The sequence below is a fragment of the Rhinoraja longicauda genome, unplaced genomic scaffold (genome assembly GCF_053455715.1).
Source record: "Rhinoraja longicauda isolate Sanriku21f unplaced genomic scaffold, sRhiLon1.1 Scf000834, whole genome shotgun sequence".
Classification (NCBI taxonomy): Eukaryota; Metazoa; Chordata; class Chondrichthyes; order Rajiformes; family Arhynchobatidae; genus Rhinoraja; species Rhinoraja longicauda.
Genome location: NW_027602050.1, coordinates 39,314 through 52,811, shown reverse-complemented (window position 1 = coordinate 52,811; position 13,498 = coordinate 39,314). Strand labels below are relative to the sequence as shown.

The window sequence follows — 13,498 nt, the reverse complement described above, 5'->3', positions numbered from 1 at the left end:
AGAGCCACATACAATTGACCATGCTGAAATACCGGTTTCTCCAGGTATATCAACACTTTTTCCATGGTCTGTCCTTGTGCTCTGTGGATTGTCATAGCAAAACACGTCTGAACGGGGAATTGTCTCCGCTGAAAGGGAATGTCTTCGCCTTCTGTCAAAGTAAGCGGTATCCTAGGAATCATCACAATTTCATTTCTGAAGGCTCCAATGGTGATTTTTGCAACGATCAAGTTATTGTGTAGCTGTTCCACAATCATCCTCGTTCCGTTGCATAGTCTTGGTGGTGCCAAATTCCTCATTAAAATGATCGGAGATCCCTTTTTCAACTCCAATTTGTGCGGTGGTAATCCAGAGATCTCCACTGAATCGAGGAATTCTGTTGGGAAGTGAGTAGCATCAGTTCCCTCAGTCACAGCATTGAACGAAAGGTATGTCTTCATGATCCCTGGGAAGCATCTGATACATCTAGAATTGATGCTCCTCATAATGTCATTCAGCGGAACCAAGATACAATTGTTAGAAAATAATTCGGCAGGATTGTCGAAGGTGGGATATATAAAATCCATGCAATCCTCCAGTGATCTTCCAGCTAGAACCATGTCTTGTGGGATTTCAATCTCATCGTCTTCATTTTTCAAAATCCTGTCTTCTCCAACATTCAGCAAAAATTGAGAATAGTCGTCTTCTCCATCTCCCAATCGCATATTCCTCTTCAAGTTGAACATGGTGAAAGTCCTCCACAAGTAGGATTTCTTGATGCATGAATTTTCAATATCAGCATCGTTTCCCCTTTTCACAACAGGAAGGAGTTGTCTAAAATCACCACAACAAACGGTAATAATACCGCCAAAAGGCTCATCCTTGGTGCATATATCCCGAAGAGTTCTATCCACGGCTTCGAAGCTCTCCCTCCTAATCATCGGACACTCATCCCAAACAATCAGTCTCACTTGCCTGATCAACTGTGCCGTGTAGGAATTCTTTTCAATGTTGCACATTGTATTCTCGCTCACTTCGATGGGTATCTTGAAGCGAGAATGTGCAGTTCTTCCACCAGGCATCAATGTAGCAGCTATCCCAGAGGATGCTACAGCAAAAGCAACATCACCTTTACCTCTAACTTTGGAGAGGATCAAATTTGTGAGAAATGTCTTTCCCGTTCCTGCTGGGGAATCAATGAAAATCATTGAAGGAACATTCCTATCCAAGCAGCCGCACACATGGTCATACACGACTCTTTGCTCAGCATTCAGCATCGGCTCCTTCTCTGCAACAAACTGCTGTTGTTCAGGCACACTATACTGCAACTCATGCAGCAATTCTGGATTGTCAACAATGTTCATCCTTCCATTTCTTGGTTTGGGCAAATGAAAGTATTCCAGGGTCTTGTTATAATTCGCAAGCTTGTCTTGAATATACAACAGAGCTTGATCATGATGCCTCTCATCAATCATGATATTTTGATGACTGCTTAGTGTCGATTCTTTTTCAAGGAAATTCTCAGACATGGAATTTTTGAAGCGATCCCATAGTTGTCGAGGATTGTTGACCTCGTCGTTCATCAGCAAAACGACAAATAAATCTCTTATTGCACCAGGGAGCTTTGTCTTCTCAGCATCTTCCATCGTCTGTCGCCAATGGTCATCATCTTGCAACAAACCTCTTTCTATGCAGACGTCTTTGAATGAAGAAAGAATATGTCCATCATGTGTCCTTAATGAATCAAAGGATACTGGCCCTTTTACGTGATGGAGAAGCAGTCTCAAGTAGTACAGATCACCACATCTTGGAGAAACTGTATACACACGTCCCAGAACGTTGACTTCAAAAAAACCTGGAAAATCCTCCACTATCTTTCCAACCTTCCTTCTTTGCCATTTCTTCTTGTTCCACGTGTAAAACCGGGGAACATCAGTGTAATACAAAGTCCGTGCAAATTGATCTCGAGAACACAATTCCATGAATGCAGTTAAAGTTGTTCTCGCGAAATCATCATTTCTCACCCGCTGAACAGCATCGGCTGTGATAACGACTCGTTGTTCTTCTGGTAGATGTACCTGGAGTCGAATGACAGGAGGGTGTCTCTCATGAGTTGTAAATCCAAGGATTGATCCCACTGCTTCTGATGGACCAATGTATCTTCCAGTCAAGTACTGTATAATCTCGTCATCCCTGTTAAGTCCAAAAACTGCTTGATCACTCCCCTTCAAGGTGTACTTGATGACGTATTTGACCGACTTGACAGAGGAGCATATCTCAACATTCAAGTGACATTGGAACAACTTCAAGAGTTGAGCATTATAGGGCACAACCCATTCAGAAGTAATAGGTCGATGCCGGCGTCGTTCTTGATGTCCTTGAAATCCTCCCATATCCGGAGATCTTCTCCTGTACATAGGATATGAATCATCTCCACACCTTGTGCTCTCGATAAATGGCTTCGGGAATCTTTTATTGCATCTTCCATTCTTCCAACACTGAGAGGTGTGTTTGCAGTACGGTCCATGAATCATGTGCTTTAGTACCAATCCATGCAGCTCGGGATCTAACTGCGGGTCTGGTATTTCAGCTTGCACAAATCTGTCAACATCTCGTGGCCGTGGCTTATTCGCTTCGTCAAGCCACAGCAGACAGTGCAAATGAGGCAGTCCTCTCTTCTGATATTCCACAGTCAAGACAAAAGCTATACAATTTCCAAAGAGGCCATCCGGTCCAGTAAGGCACTTGATGAAGAGTTTTCTTTTCAGATCGAAGACCCTTGTAATCAAGTCTGGTCTATCACACGGCTGCTGATTCAAAAAGAGGCCGCGTTGGATCTCGCTCCACTTCGGATTGCAAGTCATTGTAATGAAAAACGAAGCAGTGCCGTACTTCCGAACATACATCATGGCGTCCTGGCATCGTTCCATCATGTATCTCGGTCCACCGACAAATGTTGAGGAGAGGATTATGCGCTTTCCAATGTTATCCAAATCGTCATTATCATTTAAGGCATCCGTCAGGCCTTTGTAAGTTGTTGATCTCAACGATGCTTGATTTAGGCGAATATAATTGAGCCTATCGTTCTCAATCTTAGCAGCCATGTCGACGACATATTGTTGAAAGAGTCGTCCTCCTCTCAAAAGTTGGTTAAATTCATTATCACGATTCATGATCTTATAGGCATAATATCGCATCGCTGTCAACTTCCTGCTGTTACGCATTTTGAGTTGGTAATGCCATCCATCATCTCCAAGCGGAAAGAAAAGAACATATTGAAGACTATCATACGACCTGTGAGACTCTGAAATGATCCGCAGGCCTCCTCCTCTTTCTTTCAAGATAATGTGACGTGATGTTGCCTCAGGTTCATTATTGTTTGGTATTATGACAGCAACTTCATTGGCAATTTGTCTGTTAAATCTCCTTTCATGTTCAAATGGTGGCCGACGATCTGGATCAATGACGATGGATGCCTCTGGTAAATCTCGAATTCTATCCTTTGCCACTTTAATTGAATTAATGTAAGGGTTGTTTAGTCTCATCAAGTTTTCAAGCATCTCAACAATTTCCCTTTGAATACCAGCATCTTGCAGTATACCCATTCGCAATTCAACACTATCTTGAGGGTCCATAAAATAGATCTGCAAGAATTGACTTGGCTGGTCTAGGTCAGGCATCAATGGACCAATGTAATGATGAATCTGCCCTTGAATGATGACTGAAGGACTCCATCCAGGTCTTGGTGGCACAACTTCCTTGGCACCGAATGACGTCATTTGAAAGAGGCAGTTGTATTGTCTAATATTCTTTCTGAACTCTTTTGCTTGTGGTGTGTCAATTGTGTACAATTTCATCAATTCATCAGGTAGTGTGCAGAGAGGAGCAATGTTTACCTTACCCTGCATGCAGCAAAAGTTTGCAGTTTCTCCAGAGAAACGGTACGCTCGACACTGAGGGCAAATCTTGGTCATTTCACCAACATCAGCAGATAGATTTCTCCTTGCGATTTGTACATTTCTTCTTCTTTTCCTGGCCCGCTCTTCAGCCACTCTTCTAGTTCTTTCATCTCCCATCTCTTGTCTCCTTTTGTTTTGCGTGCTCTCAAGTTGATCCTCAACACTCTCAGTCATTTCTTGTTGCATCTCTTGTTCTCTTCTGTGTTGTATTCTTTTTTGGTTATCCCTGAGACGTTCATTTCTTACTTGTCGAGTTTCTTCACTCCTTGTATCTTGTGCTCTCTTTCGGAGATGCTTGAGACGCTCAGTCGTTTCTTGTTGCGTCTCTTCTTCTCTTCTGTGTTGCATTCTTTTTTGGTTATCCCTGAGACGTTCAGTTCTTACTTGTCGAGTTTCTTCACTCCTTCTATCTTGTGCTCTCTTTTGGAGATGCTTGAGACGCTCAGTCGTTTCTTGTTGCGTCTCTTGTTCTCTGCTGTGTTGCATTCTTGTTTGCTCATCCCTGAGACGTTTAGTTCTTGCTTGTTGTGTTTCTTCACTACTACTCTCTTGCGCTCTCTTTTGAAGATGCTCAGTCGTTTCTTGTTGCGTCTCTTCTTCTCTTCTGTGTTGCATTCCTTTTTGGTTATCCCTGAGACGTTTAGTACTCGTTTGTGGCATTTCTTCACTACTACTCTCTTGCGCTCTCTTTCGAAGATGCTCAGTTGTTTCTTGTTGCGTCTCTTCTTCTCTTCTGTGTTGCATTCCTTTTTGGTTATCCCTGAGACGTTTAGTACTCGTTTGTTGCATTTCTTCACTACTACTCTCTTGCGCTCTCTTTCGATCTCTTTTTTGGCCTTCCTTGAGATGTCCCGTTTTTTCTTGTTGCCTTCTAATTTCTGCCTGTTGACGTCTGCTAATGTTCGTTGACCATCCTGCACCTCGTTTTCTCCCTCTTCTTGGCATGATGTTAAAAACAAACAGATATTGATCAGGTGGGGGGGGGGGGGTGGGAGTTGAGGGATACAGAGGGTGAGTGAGGAAGGGTGTTAGACCAATGCAGGAGAGGTTTGGGGGACTTTCAAGGAGGGATCAGGGGTGGATGGATTGGGTGAGTGGGTGGGTGAAGGAGGGGGGATAAAGGGGGTTGCGGGGGATGGAGGATAAGAGTGAGAGGTGGGTTGTGGGGGGGCGGAGAGGATGATAACGGGTTGACGGGGCAATGGAGTGGAGAGTGGGGCTCTTAAAAAAAAATCTGAAACCAATTTAAGTTAATGCAGCACAGGTTTGGGGTAGTTTTAAGGGGATTGAGGGGGGAATGGAGTTCGTGAGTGGGGCTCTCAAAAAAATCCTAAACACAATTTCAGCTAATGCAGGTTTAGGGGAGTTTTATGGGGGGTGGGTGGGGGGGAATGGGGTGCGTGAATGGAAGGATGGAGTGGTTGAGTAAGGGGAGGGTGGTAGACCAATGCAGTGGAGGTTTGGGGGAGTTTTAAACGGGGTTCAGGGGGAATGAATTGGGTGAATGGGGTGGAGGAGGGGGATAAGGGGGCTGAGGGAGATGGGAGTGTGTGATTGGAGGATAAGGGGAATTGATTTGGGTTGTGGGGGGGTGATAAGTGGGGTTGAGGGGGTGTGGATGGAGTGGGTGAGTGGGGCTCTTAAAAAAAAAAAGGAAACCAATTTAAGTAAATGCAGCACAGAATTGGGAGAGTTTTAAGAGGGATTGAGGGGGGAATGGAGTGTGTGACTGGAGCTCTGTAAAATCTTAAACACAATTTCAGTTAATGCGACAGAGGTTTGGGGGAGTTATAAGGGTTTCAGGTGGGAATGCAGTGTGTGAGTGGTGGAGGGAGGGGGGATGGAGTGGCTGAGTGTTAGACCAATGCAGTAGAGGTTTGGGGGAGTTTCAAAGGGGGTTCAGGGGGGATGAATTGGGTGAATAGAGGGGGGGATAAGGGGGCTGAGGGGGATGGAGTGGATGAGAAGAGGATAAGGGGGGATGAGGTGGGTTGTGCGGGGGATGATAAGTGGGATTGAGGGTGTGTGGATGGAGTGGGATTGTGGGGCTATTAAAAAAAACCTGAGACCAATTTAAGTAAATGCAGCACAGGTTTGGGGAGTTTTAAGGGAGATTGAAGGGGGTATGGAGTGCCTGAGTGGGGCTCTCAAAAAAATCCTAAACACAATCTCAGTTAATGGCAGGTTTGGGGGAGTTAAGGGGGTTTCAGGTGGGAATGGAGTGTGTGAGTGGGGGAGAGGGGGGATGGAGTGGCTGTGTTAGACCAATGCAGTAGCGGTTTGGGGGAGTTTCAAAGGGAGTTCAGCAGCGATGAAATGGGTGAATGGAGTGTGGAAGAGGGGGGGATAAGGGGGCTGGAGTGGGTGAGAAGAGGATAAGGGGGCTGAGGTGGGTTATGGAGGGGATGATAAGTGGGGTTGAGGGGGGTGTGGATGGAGTGGGTGAGTGGGGCTCTTAAAAAAACCCTGAAACCAATTTAAGTTAATGCAGCACAGGTTTGGGGGAGTTTTAAGGGAGATTGAAGGGGGAATGGAGTGCGTAAGTGGGGCTCTTAAAAAAATCTGAGACCAATTTAAGTTAATGCAGCACAGGTTTGGGGGAGTTTTAAGGGGGATTGAAGAGCATGAGTGGGGCTCTCAAAAAAATCCTAAACACAATTTCAGTTAATGCAGGAGAGGTTTGGGGGAGTTTTATGGGGGGGTGGGTGGGGGGGAATGGGGTGCGTGAGTGGAAGGATGGAGTGGTTGAGTAAGGGGAGGGTGTTAGACCAATGCAGTGGAGGTTTGGGGGAGTTTTAAAGGGGGTTCAGGGGGACTGAATTGGGTGAATGGGGTGGAGGAGGGGGGTATAAGGGGGCTGGAGTGGGTGAGGGGAGGATAAGAGGGTTGAGGTGGGTTGCAGGGGGGATGGTAAGTGGGGTTGAGGGGGGTGTGGATGGAGTGGGGCTCTTAAACAAAAAACTGAATCCAATTTAAATTAATGCAGCACAGGTTTGGGGAGTTTTAAGGGGGATTGAAGGGGGAATGGAGTGCGTGAATGGGGCTCTGAAGAAAGATTTGGGGGAGTTTTAAGCGGGGGGGGGGGGGGGTTGAGGTGGGAATTGAGTGCCTGAGTGAGGGGGATGGGGTGGCTGCGTAAGGGGAGGTGTTAGACCAATACAGTCGAGGTTTGGGGGAGTTTTAAAGGGGGTTCAGGGGGAATGGAATGGGAGATGGAGAGAGGATAAGGAGGATAGTGGGTGAGGGGAGGATAAGAGGGTTGAGGTGGGTTGCAGGGGGGATGATTAGTGGGGTTGAGGGAGTATGGATGGAGTAGGTGAGTGGGGCTCTGAAAAAAATCCTAAACACAATTTCAGTTAATATAGGAGAGGTTTGGGGGAGTTTTAAGGGCGGGGGGGTTAGGTGGGAATGGAGTGCCTGAGTGAAGGGGGTTGAGGTGGGAATGGAGTGGCTGAGTAAGAGGAGGGTGTTAGACCAATGCAGTGAAGGCTTGGGGGAGTTTTAAAGGGGGCTCAGGGGGGATGAATTGGGTGAGTGGAGGGGGGGATAAGGGGGCTGAGGAGGTTGGAGTGGGTGAGGGGACGATAAGGCAGGTTGAGGTGGGTTGTGGGATGATAAGTGGGGTTGAGGGGGTGTGAATGGAGTGGGTCTCTTACAAACACCTGAAACCAATTTAAGTTAATGCAGCACAGGCTTGGGGGAGTTTTAAAGGGGATTGATGGGGGAATGGAGTGCAAGAGTGGGGCTCTGAAAAAACCATAAACAAAATTCCAGTTAATCCAGGAGAGGTTTGGTGGAGTGTTAACGGGAGATTGAGGTGGGAATGGAGTGCGTGAGTGGGGATGGAGTGGCTGAGTGTGGGGAGGGTTTTAGACCAATGCAGTAGAGGTTTTTTGGGGAGTTTTAAAGGGGGTTCGGGGGGATGAATGTGGGGAGGTGGAGGGGGGATTGAGAGAGTGAGTTGAGTTCTCAAATGAAACAAATCTAAATGAGGAAAAATGAAATTATTTTTATGTTTAAAAAACAAAGCGTTTTTTTCTTTAAATCGTTTTTTAAAGTGAAATAATCCTATGAAAACGTACTTTTTTGACAAAAAAGAAATCAATGCTTTTTGAAATGAAGCGTTTTTCTTTGAAAATGAAAAGAATATAAATGAAGGCGACGTTTTATTTTACTCCCTCACGTGGTACACCAACCAATGGGGCGTCGAGTGCGAAGTGGGAAGCTGAACAGAAAAAGGCAACGTTCACTCACTAAAAAACCCTCCCCGAAGTATGAAATAGAAATAAAACAATCGGAAATGAGGAAAAATGAAATGCAAGTAATGTTAAAAAGACAAAAAAAATTTAGAGCACAAAACGGCAAACCTCCCTAACTAAAGAAAGCCTCCCCTAGGTAAAAACTAAAAAGAAACGAAAGTAAATAAGGTAAAATGAAATGGACTTTATGTTTAAACAAAGCGATTTGCTTTAAATAAAATATCAATGGAAATGAAGCTTATCTTGTATTGCACAGCAGCAGCCAAAGCTCGACGTCTCAGCACGAACCAGACAGTTCAGCAGCAGCGAGAGCTTTCAGGGGGACACGCCCTGTCGTACAAATAAGAGCGTCGGCGATCCTCTCACGTGGGGGGGGGGGGGGTGAGCGGGGGAGCGCATTAGTGAAAGGTCCGGGGGGGGGGGGCGGGGGAGCGCATTAGTGAAAGGTCCGGGGGGAGCGCATTAGTAGAGGTTTGGGGGAGTTTCAAAGGGGGTTCAGGGGGGATGAATTGGGTGAATGGAGGGTGGAAGAGAGGGGGGTAATGGGGCTGGGGGATGGAGTGGGTGAGAAGAGGATAAGGGGGTGGGTTGTGGGGGGGGATGATAAGGAGTTGAGGGGGTGTGAATGGAGTGGGTGAGTGGGGCTTGTAAAAAAAAAACCTGAAACCAATTTAAGTTAATGCAGCACAGGTTTGGGGGAGTTTTAAGGGGGATGAAGGGGGGAATGGAGTGCGTGAGTGGGGCTCTGAAGAGGGGAGGGAGGAGGGGAGGGAGGGGGAACTCCCCTTTTCCCAGTACCCCTCTTTCCCCGTTGGGCCCGTCCCCGTAGGGTTTCCATTGTAACCGGGAGGGGGGGAGGGAGGGTGGAAGGAGGGGGGAGGGGGAGAGGGGTGGAAGGGTGGAGGGATGGGGGGAGGGAGTGGGGGAGGGTCGGATGGAGGGAAGGAGGGAGGGGTGAGTTAGGGGCTGAGTGGTGATGGAGGTTGAGATTGAGGGGGGAGAGAGTGGGGATGGAGGTGGGAAGGAGGGGGGAGGAAGAGGTTGAGGGGGAAGTGGGACCTCCCCTTTTCCCAGTACCCCTCTTTCCCCCACCACCAAGCCCCCACCGCAACGACCCCTGTTGTCCCCCTACCCAGTCCCCATTCTCAGACCACCCCGCATTCTCTTGGAATAAAAAAAAATGCTTTAAAAAAAAGTGCTTTTTAATTGCTTGTTTTGAAACATTCGCGGTTAAGTGCTGGTTTTGAAACATTCGCGGCTACTTAGTGCTTCTGTCAGTTGCTTTTCGAGGGAGGGAGTAGGGAGGTGTGGAGGGGGGAGGGGAGGGGGAGGGAGGGGGGGAGGGGGGTAGGGGGGAGGGGGAGGGAGGGGGGAAGGGGAGGGAGGGGGAGGGAGGGGGGGAGGGAGGGAGAAGGGAGGGAGGGGGGAGTGAGGGGGAGGGAGGGGAACCTCCCATTTTCCCAGTACCCCTCTTTCCCCATTGGGCCCGTCCTCGTAGGGTTTCCATTGTAACCGGGAGGAGGGGAGGGAGGGAGGAGGGAGGTGTGTAGGTGTGGAGGGAGGAGGGGAGGGGAGGGGGAGGGGAGGGGAGGGGGGGAGGGGGGAAGGGGGGAGGAGGGAGGGAGAGGGGAGGGAGGGGGGTAGGGGGGAGGTAAGGGGGAGGGAGGGGGAGGGGAGGGGGGAAGGGGGAGGGAGGGGGATCTCCCCTTTTCCCAGTACCCCTCTTTCCCCGTTGGGCCCGTCCTCGTAGGGTATCCATTGTAACCGGGAGGAGGGGAGGGAGGGAAGGAGGAGGGAGGTGTGGAGGGAGGAGTGGAGGGGAGGGAGGGGGAGGGGAGGGAGGGGGGTAGGGGGGAGGGGGAGGGAGGGGAAGGGGGGAGGGGGAAGGGGGTAGTGAGGGGGACCTCCCCTTTTCCCAGTACCCCTCTTTCCCCGTTGGGCCCGTCCTCGTAGGGTTTCCATTGTAACGGGGAGGGGGGAGGGAGGGTGGAAGGAGGGGGGAGGGGGAGAGGGATGGAAGGGTGGAGGGAGGGGGGAGGGATTGGGGGAGGGAGGAATGGAGGAAAGGAGGGAGGGGGGAGTTAGAGGGGAGGGAGGGGGGAGGGAGTTGGGGAGGGAGGGGGAGGAGGGGGGGAGGGAGTGGGGATGGAGGTGGGAAGGAGGGGGGATGAAGGGGTTGAGGGGGGAAGGGGGACCTCCCCTTTTCCCAGTACCCCTCTTTCCCCATTGGGCCCGTCCTCGTAGGGTTTCCATTGTAACCGGGAGGGAGGGGGGAGGGAGGTGTGGAGGGAGGTGTGGAGGGAGGAGGGGAGGGGGAGGGAGGGGGGTGGGGAGGGGGGAAGGGGAGGGGGGAGGGAAGGGGGGAGCGGGTAGGGGGGAGGGGAGGGAGGGGGATCTCCCCTTTTCCCAGTACCCCTCTTTCCCCGTTGGGCCCGTCCCCGTAGGGTTTCCATTGTAACCGGGAGGGGGGGAGGGAGGGTGGAAGGAGGGGGGAGGGGGAGAGGGATGGAATGGTGGAGGGAGGGGGGAGGGAGTGGGGGAGGGTGGGATGGAGGGAAGGAGGGAGGGGGGGAGTTAGGGGCTGAGTGGTGATGGAGGTTGGGATTGAGGGGGGAGGGAGGGGGGGAGGGAGTGGGGATGGGAGTGGGGATGGAGGTGGGAAGGAGGGGGGAGGAAGGGGTTGAGGGGGGAAGTGGGACCTCCCCTTTTCCCAGTACCCCTCTTTCCCCCACCACCAAGCCCCCTCCGCAACGACCCCTGTTGTCCCCAGTCCCCATTCACAGACCCCCCCCCCCATTCCCTCTCTCCCCCATACAGTGCTTTTTTCGAAACATTCGCGGTCACATAGTGCTTCTCACTGTAGCACCCATCTCAAACAAGCATTGGGAGGATGGGAGGGAGGGAAGGGGAGGGAGGAGGGAGGTGTGGAGGGAGGAGGGGAGGGAAGGGGGGAAGGGGAGGGGGGGAAGGGGGGGAGGGAGAGGGGAGGGAGGGGGGATGGGATGGGGGAAGGGGGGAGGGAGGGGGACCTCCCCTTTTCCCAGTACCCCTCTTTCCCCGTTGGGCCCGTCCTCGTAGGGTTTCCATTGTAACCGGGAGGAGGGGAGGGAGGGAAGGGGGAGGGAGGGAGGAGGGAGGTGTGGAGGGAGGAGGGGAGGGGAGGGAGGGGGAGGGGAGGGAGGGGGGTAGGGGGGAGGGGGAGGGAGGGGGAGGGGAGGGGGAAGGGGGTAGTGAGGGGGACCTCCCCTTTTCCCAGTACCCCTCTTTCCCCGTTGGGCCCGTCCTCGTAGGGTTTCCATTGTAACCGGGAGGAGGGGAGGGAGGGAAGGGGGAGGGAGGGAGGAGTTAGGGGAGGAGGGGTGAGGGAGGTGGGGAGGGAGTTGGGGAGGAGGGGGGGAGGGAGTGGGGATGGAGGTGGGAAGGAGTGGGGAGGAAGGGGTTGAGGGGGAAGGGGGGAGGGAGGGAATAGGGGGGGAGGGAGTGGGGATGGAGGTGGGAAGGAGTGGGGAGGAAGGGGTTGAGGGGGGAAGGGGGGGAGAGAGGGAATAGGGGCCCCATGCTGATCTGTGTATGTTAAGTGACTTGCACAACTTTAAAAAACTGGCAGTTGCCTTTCGCAACAATGTTGCAACAATCTCACACAAGCATTGTGACGTCACAAGCTGAAGATGTAAATTTAAAACCGAGCTGATCTCTCATTGGTGCACGGGTGCCATTGTGACATCACGCGCTGAAGCCCCTTCAAGAAAAGGGTTAGAAATGAAAATTTAAACTTTAATATCTCTCTAGCTTTAAAAAGGTAGCTTCAATTTGAACGAAAGTACTTACAATAGTTGCCCATGTTAATGGTGAATATGGCGGTACAAAAATCGTAGCGCTTTGGTGTACCGTCAGGGAGGAGTAGGGTTTGTAAGTTATATGGACAGAAACTCTTCGGAATCTTCCGTACATACACATATACATACATACATACGGAATGTTGGACCGCAGAGTTTTAGTAGTATATAGATAGATAGATAGATAGATACGTCTCTATAAGATCCCCTCTCATCCTTCTAAACTCCAGTGAATACAAGCCCAGTCTTTCCAATCTTTCCTCATATGACAGTCCCGCCATCCCGGGGATTAACCTCGTGAACCTACGCTGCACTGCCTCAATAGCAAGGATGTCCTTCCTCAATTTAGGAGCTTGCTGAAGTGCATGTCAGCCCCCCTGCCCCCCCCCCCCCCCCCCCCACACAATCTCCCCCTGCATGTCTCGGTGAGAGGGGACCTGCTCCCTCCCACCCCACTGTCCAGTCCCAGCCCTGGAGCAGGTCTGACCTCCGCTGGTCAGCCGCTGTCGGTGCAGGCCAGTCGAGCTGGAAGCAGGGGGGCAGGCTAGGACTTTATTCCTTGCAGTGCAGGAGGATGAGTGATCTTATCAAGGTGCATACAACAATAAGGGAAATAGATGGGTGAACTCACAGAGTCTTTTACACAGAGTAGGGGAATCAAAAATCAGATGACATAAGAGGTGGGGCAGCGGTAGAGTTGTTCCCTTACAGCGAATGCAGCGCCGGAGACCCGGGTTCCATCCCCACTACGGGTGTTGTCTGTACGGAGTTTGTACGTTCTCCCCGTGACCTGCGTGGGTTTTCTCTGAGATCTTCGGTTTCCTCCCACACTCCAAAGACGTGCAGGTTTGTAGGTTAATTGGCTTGGTAAATGTAATAACTGTCCCTAGTGTGTGTAGGATAGTGTTAATAATAATAATAATAATAATAATCCATTTATTTTATATAGCACCTTATCGCATGCTCAAAGCGCTTTACAAAAACAATTAACATAGAAACAAACAGACAAACTATCCTGACGGAAAGCGGCGAATACACAACGCCAGCGTCCTCTCACGTCAGGGTCCGGCAGTAGACATTAAAAAGCACAAGACACACAGATATAATTTTTTACACAAAACAGCCATCACAGTGATTGCTCTAGGCACACCCTCACTGTAATGGAAGGCAAAGTCTTATCTCCTCCTCATTCTTCTCCCGTGGTGCCACGAGGTGATCGAGGCTCCCAACTTTTTGAAGCCCCCACCGGGCGATGGAAAGTCCCAGGGCCGAGCCGAGCCGAGCAGGCCGATGAAAGTCCTGAGCCCCCACCGGGCGATGGAAAGTGCTGCGGCCGAGCCACGCAGGGCGATGAAAGTCCTGAGCCCCCACTGGGCGATGGAAAGTCCCAGGGCCGAGCCGAGCAGGCCGATGAAAGTCCTGAGCCCCCACCGGGCGATGTAAAGTGCTGCGGCCGAGCCACGCA

At 50.7% G+C, this 13,498-nt stretch overlaps 1 protein-coding gene across 1 annotated transcript; it reads right to left on the bottom strand.

The window, feature by feature from the left end:
- Positions 1 to 8: 8 nt before the first annotated feature.
- LOC144591300 (uncharacterized) lies at positions 9 to 8,522 on the bottom strand (the record flags this gene model as incomplete). Its single annotated transcript, XM_078395550.1, has 2 exons — positions 8,021 to 8,522; positions 9 to 4,872 (listed from the first exon to the last, which is right to left on the bottom strand). A coding segment is annotated over exon 2 (4,719 nt), but the record flags the coding sequence as incomplete, so codon positions are not given.
- Positions 8,523 to 13,498: the final 4,976 nt, after the last annotated feature.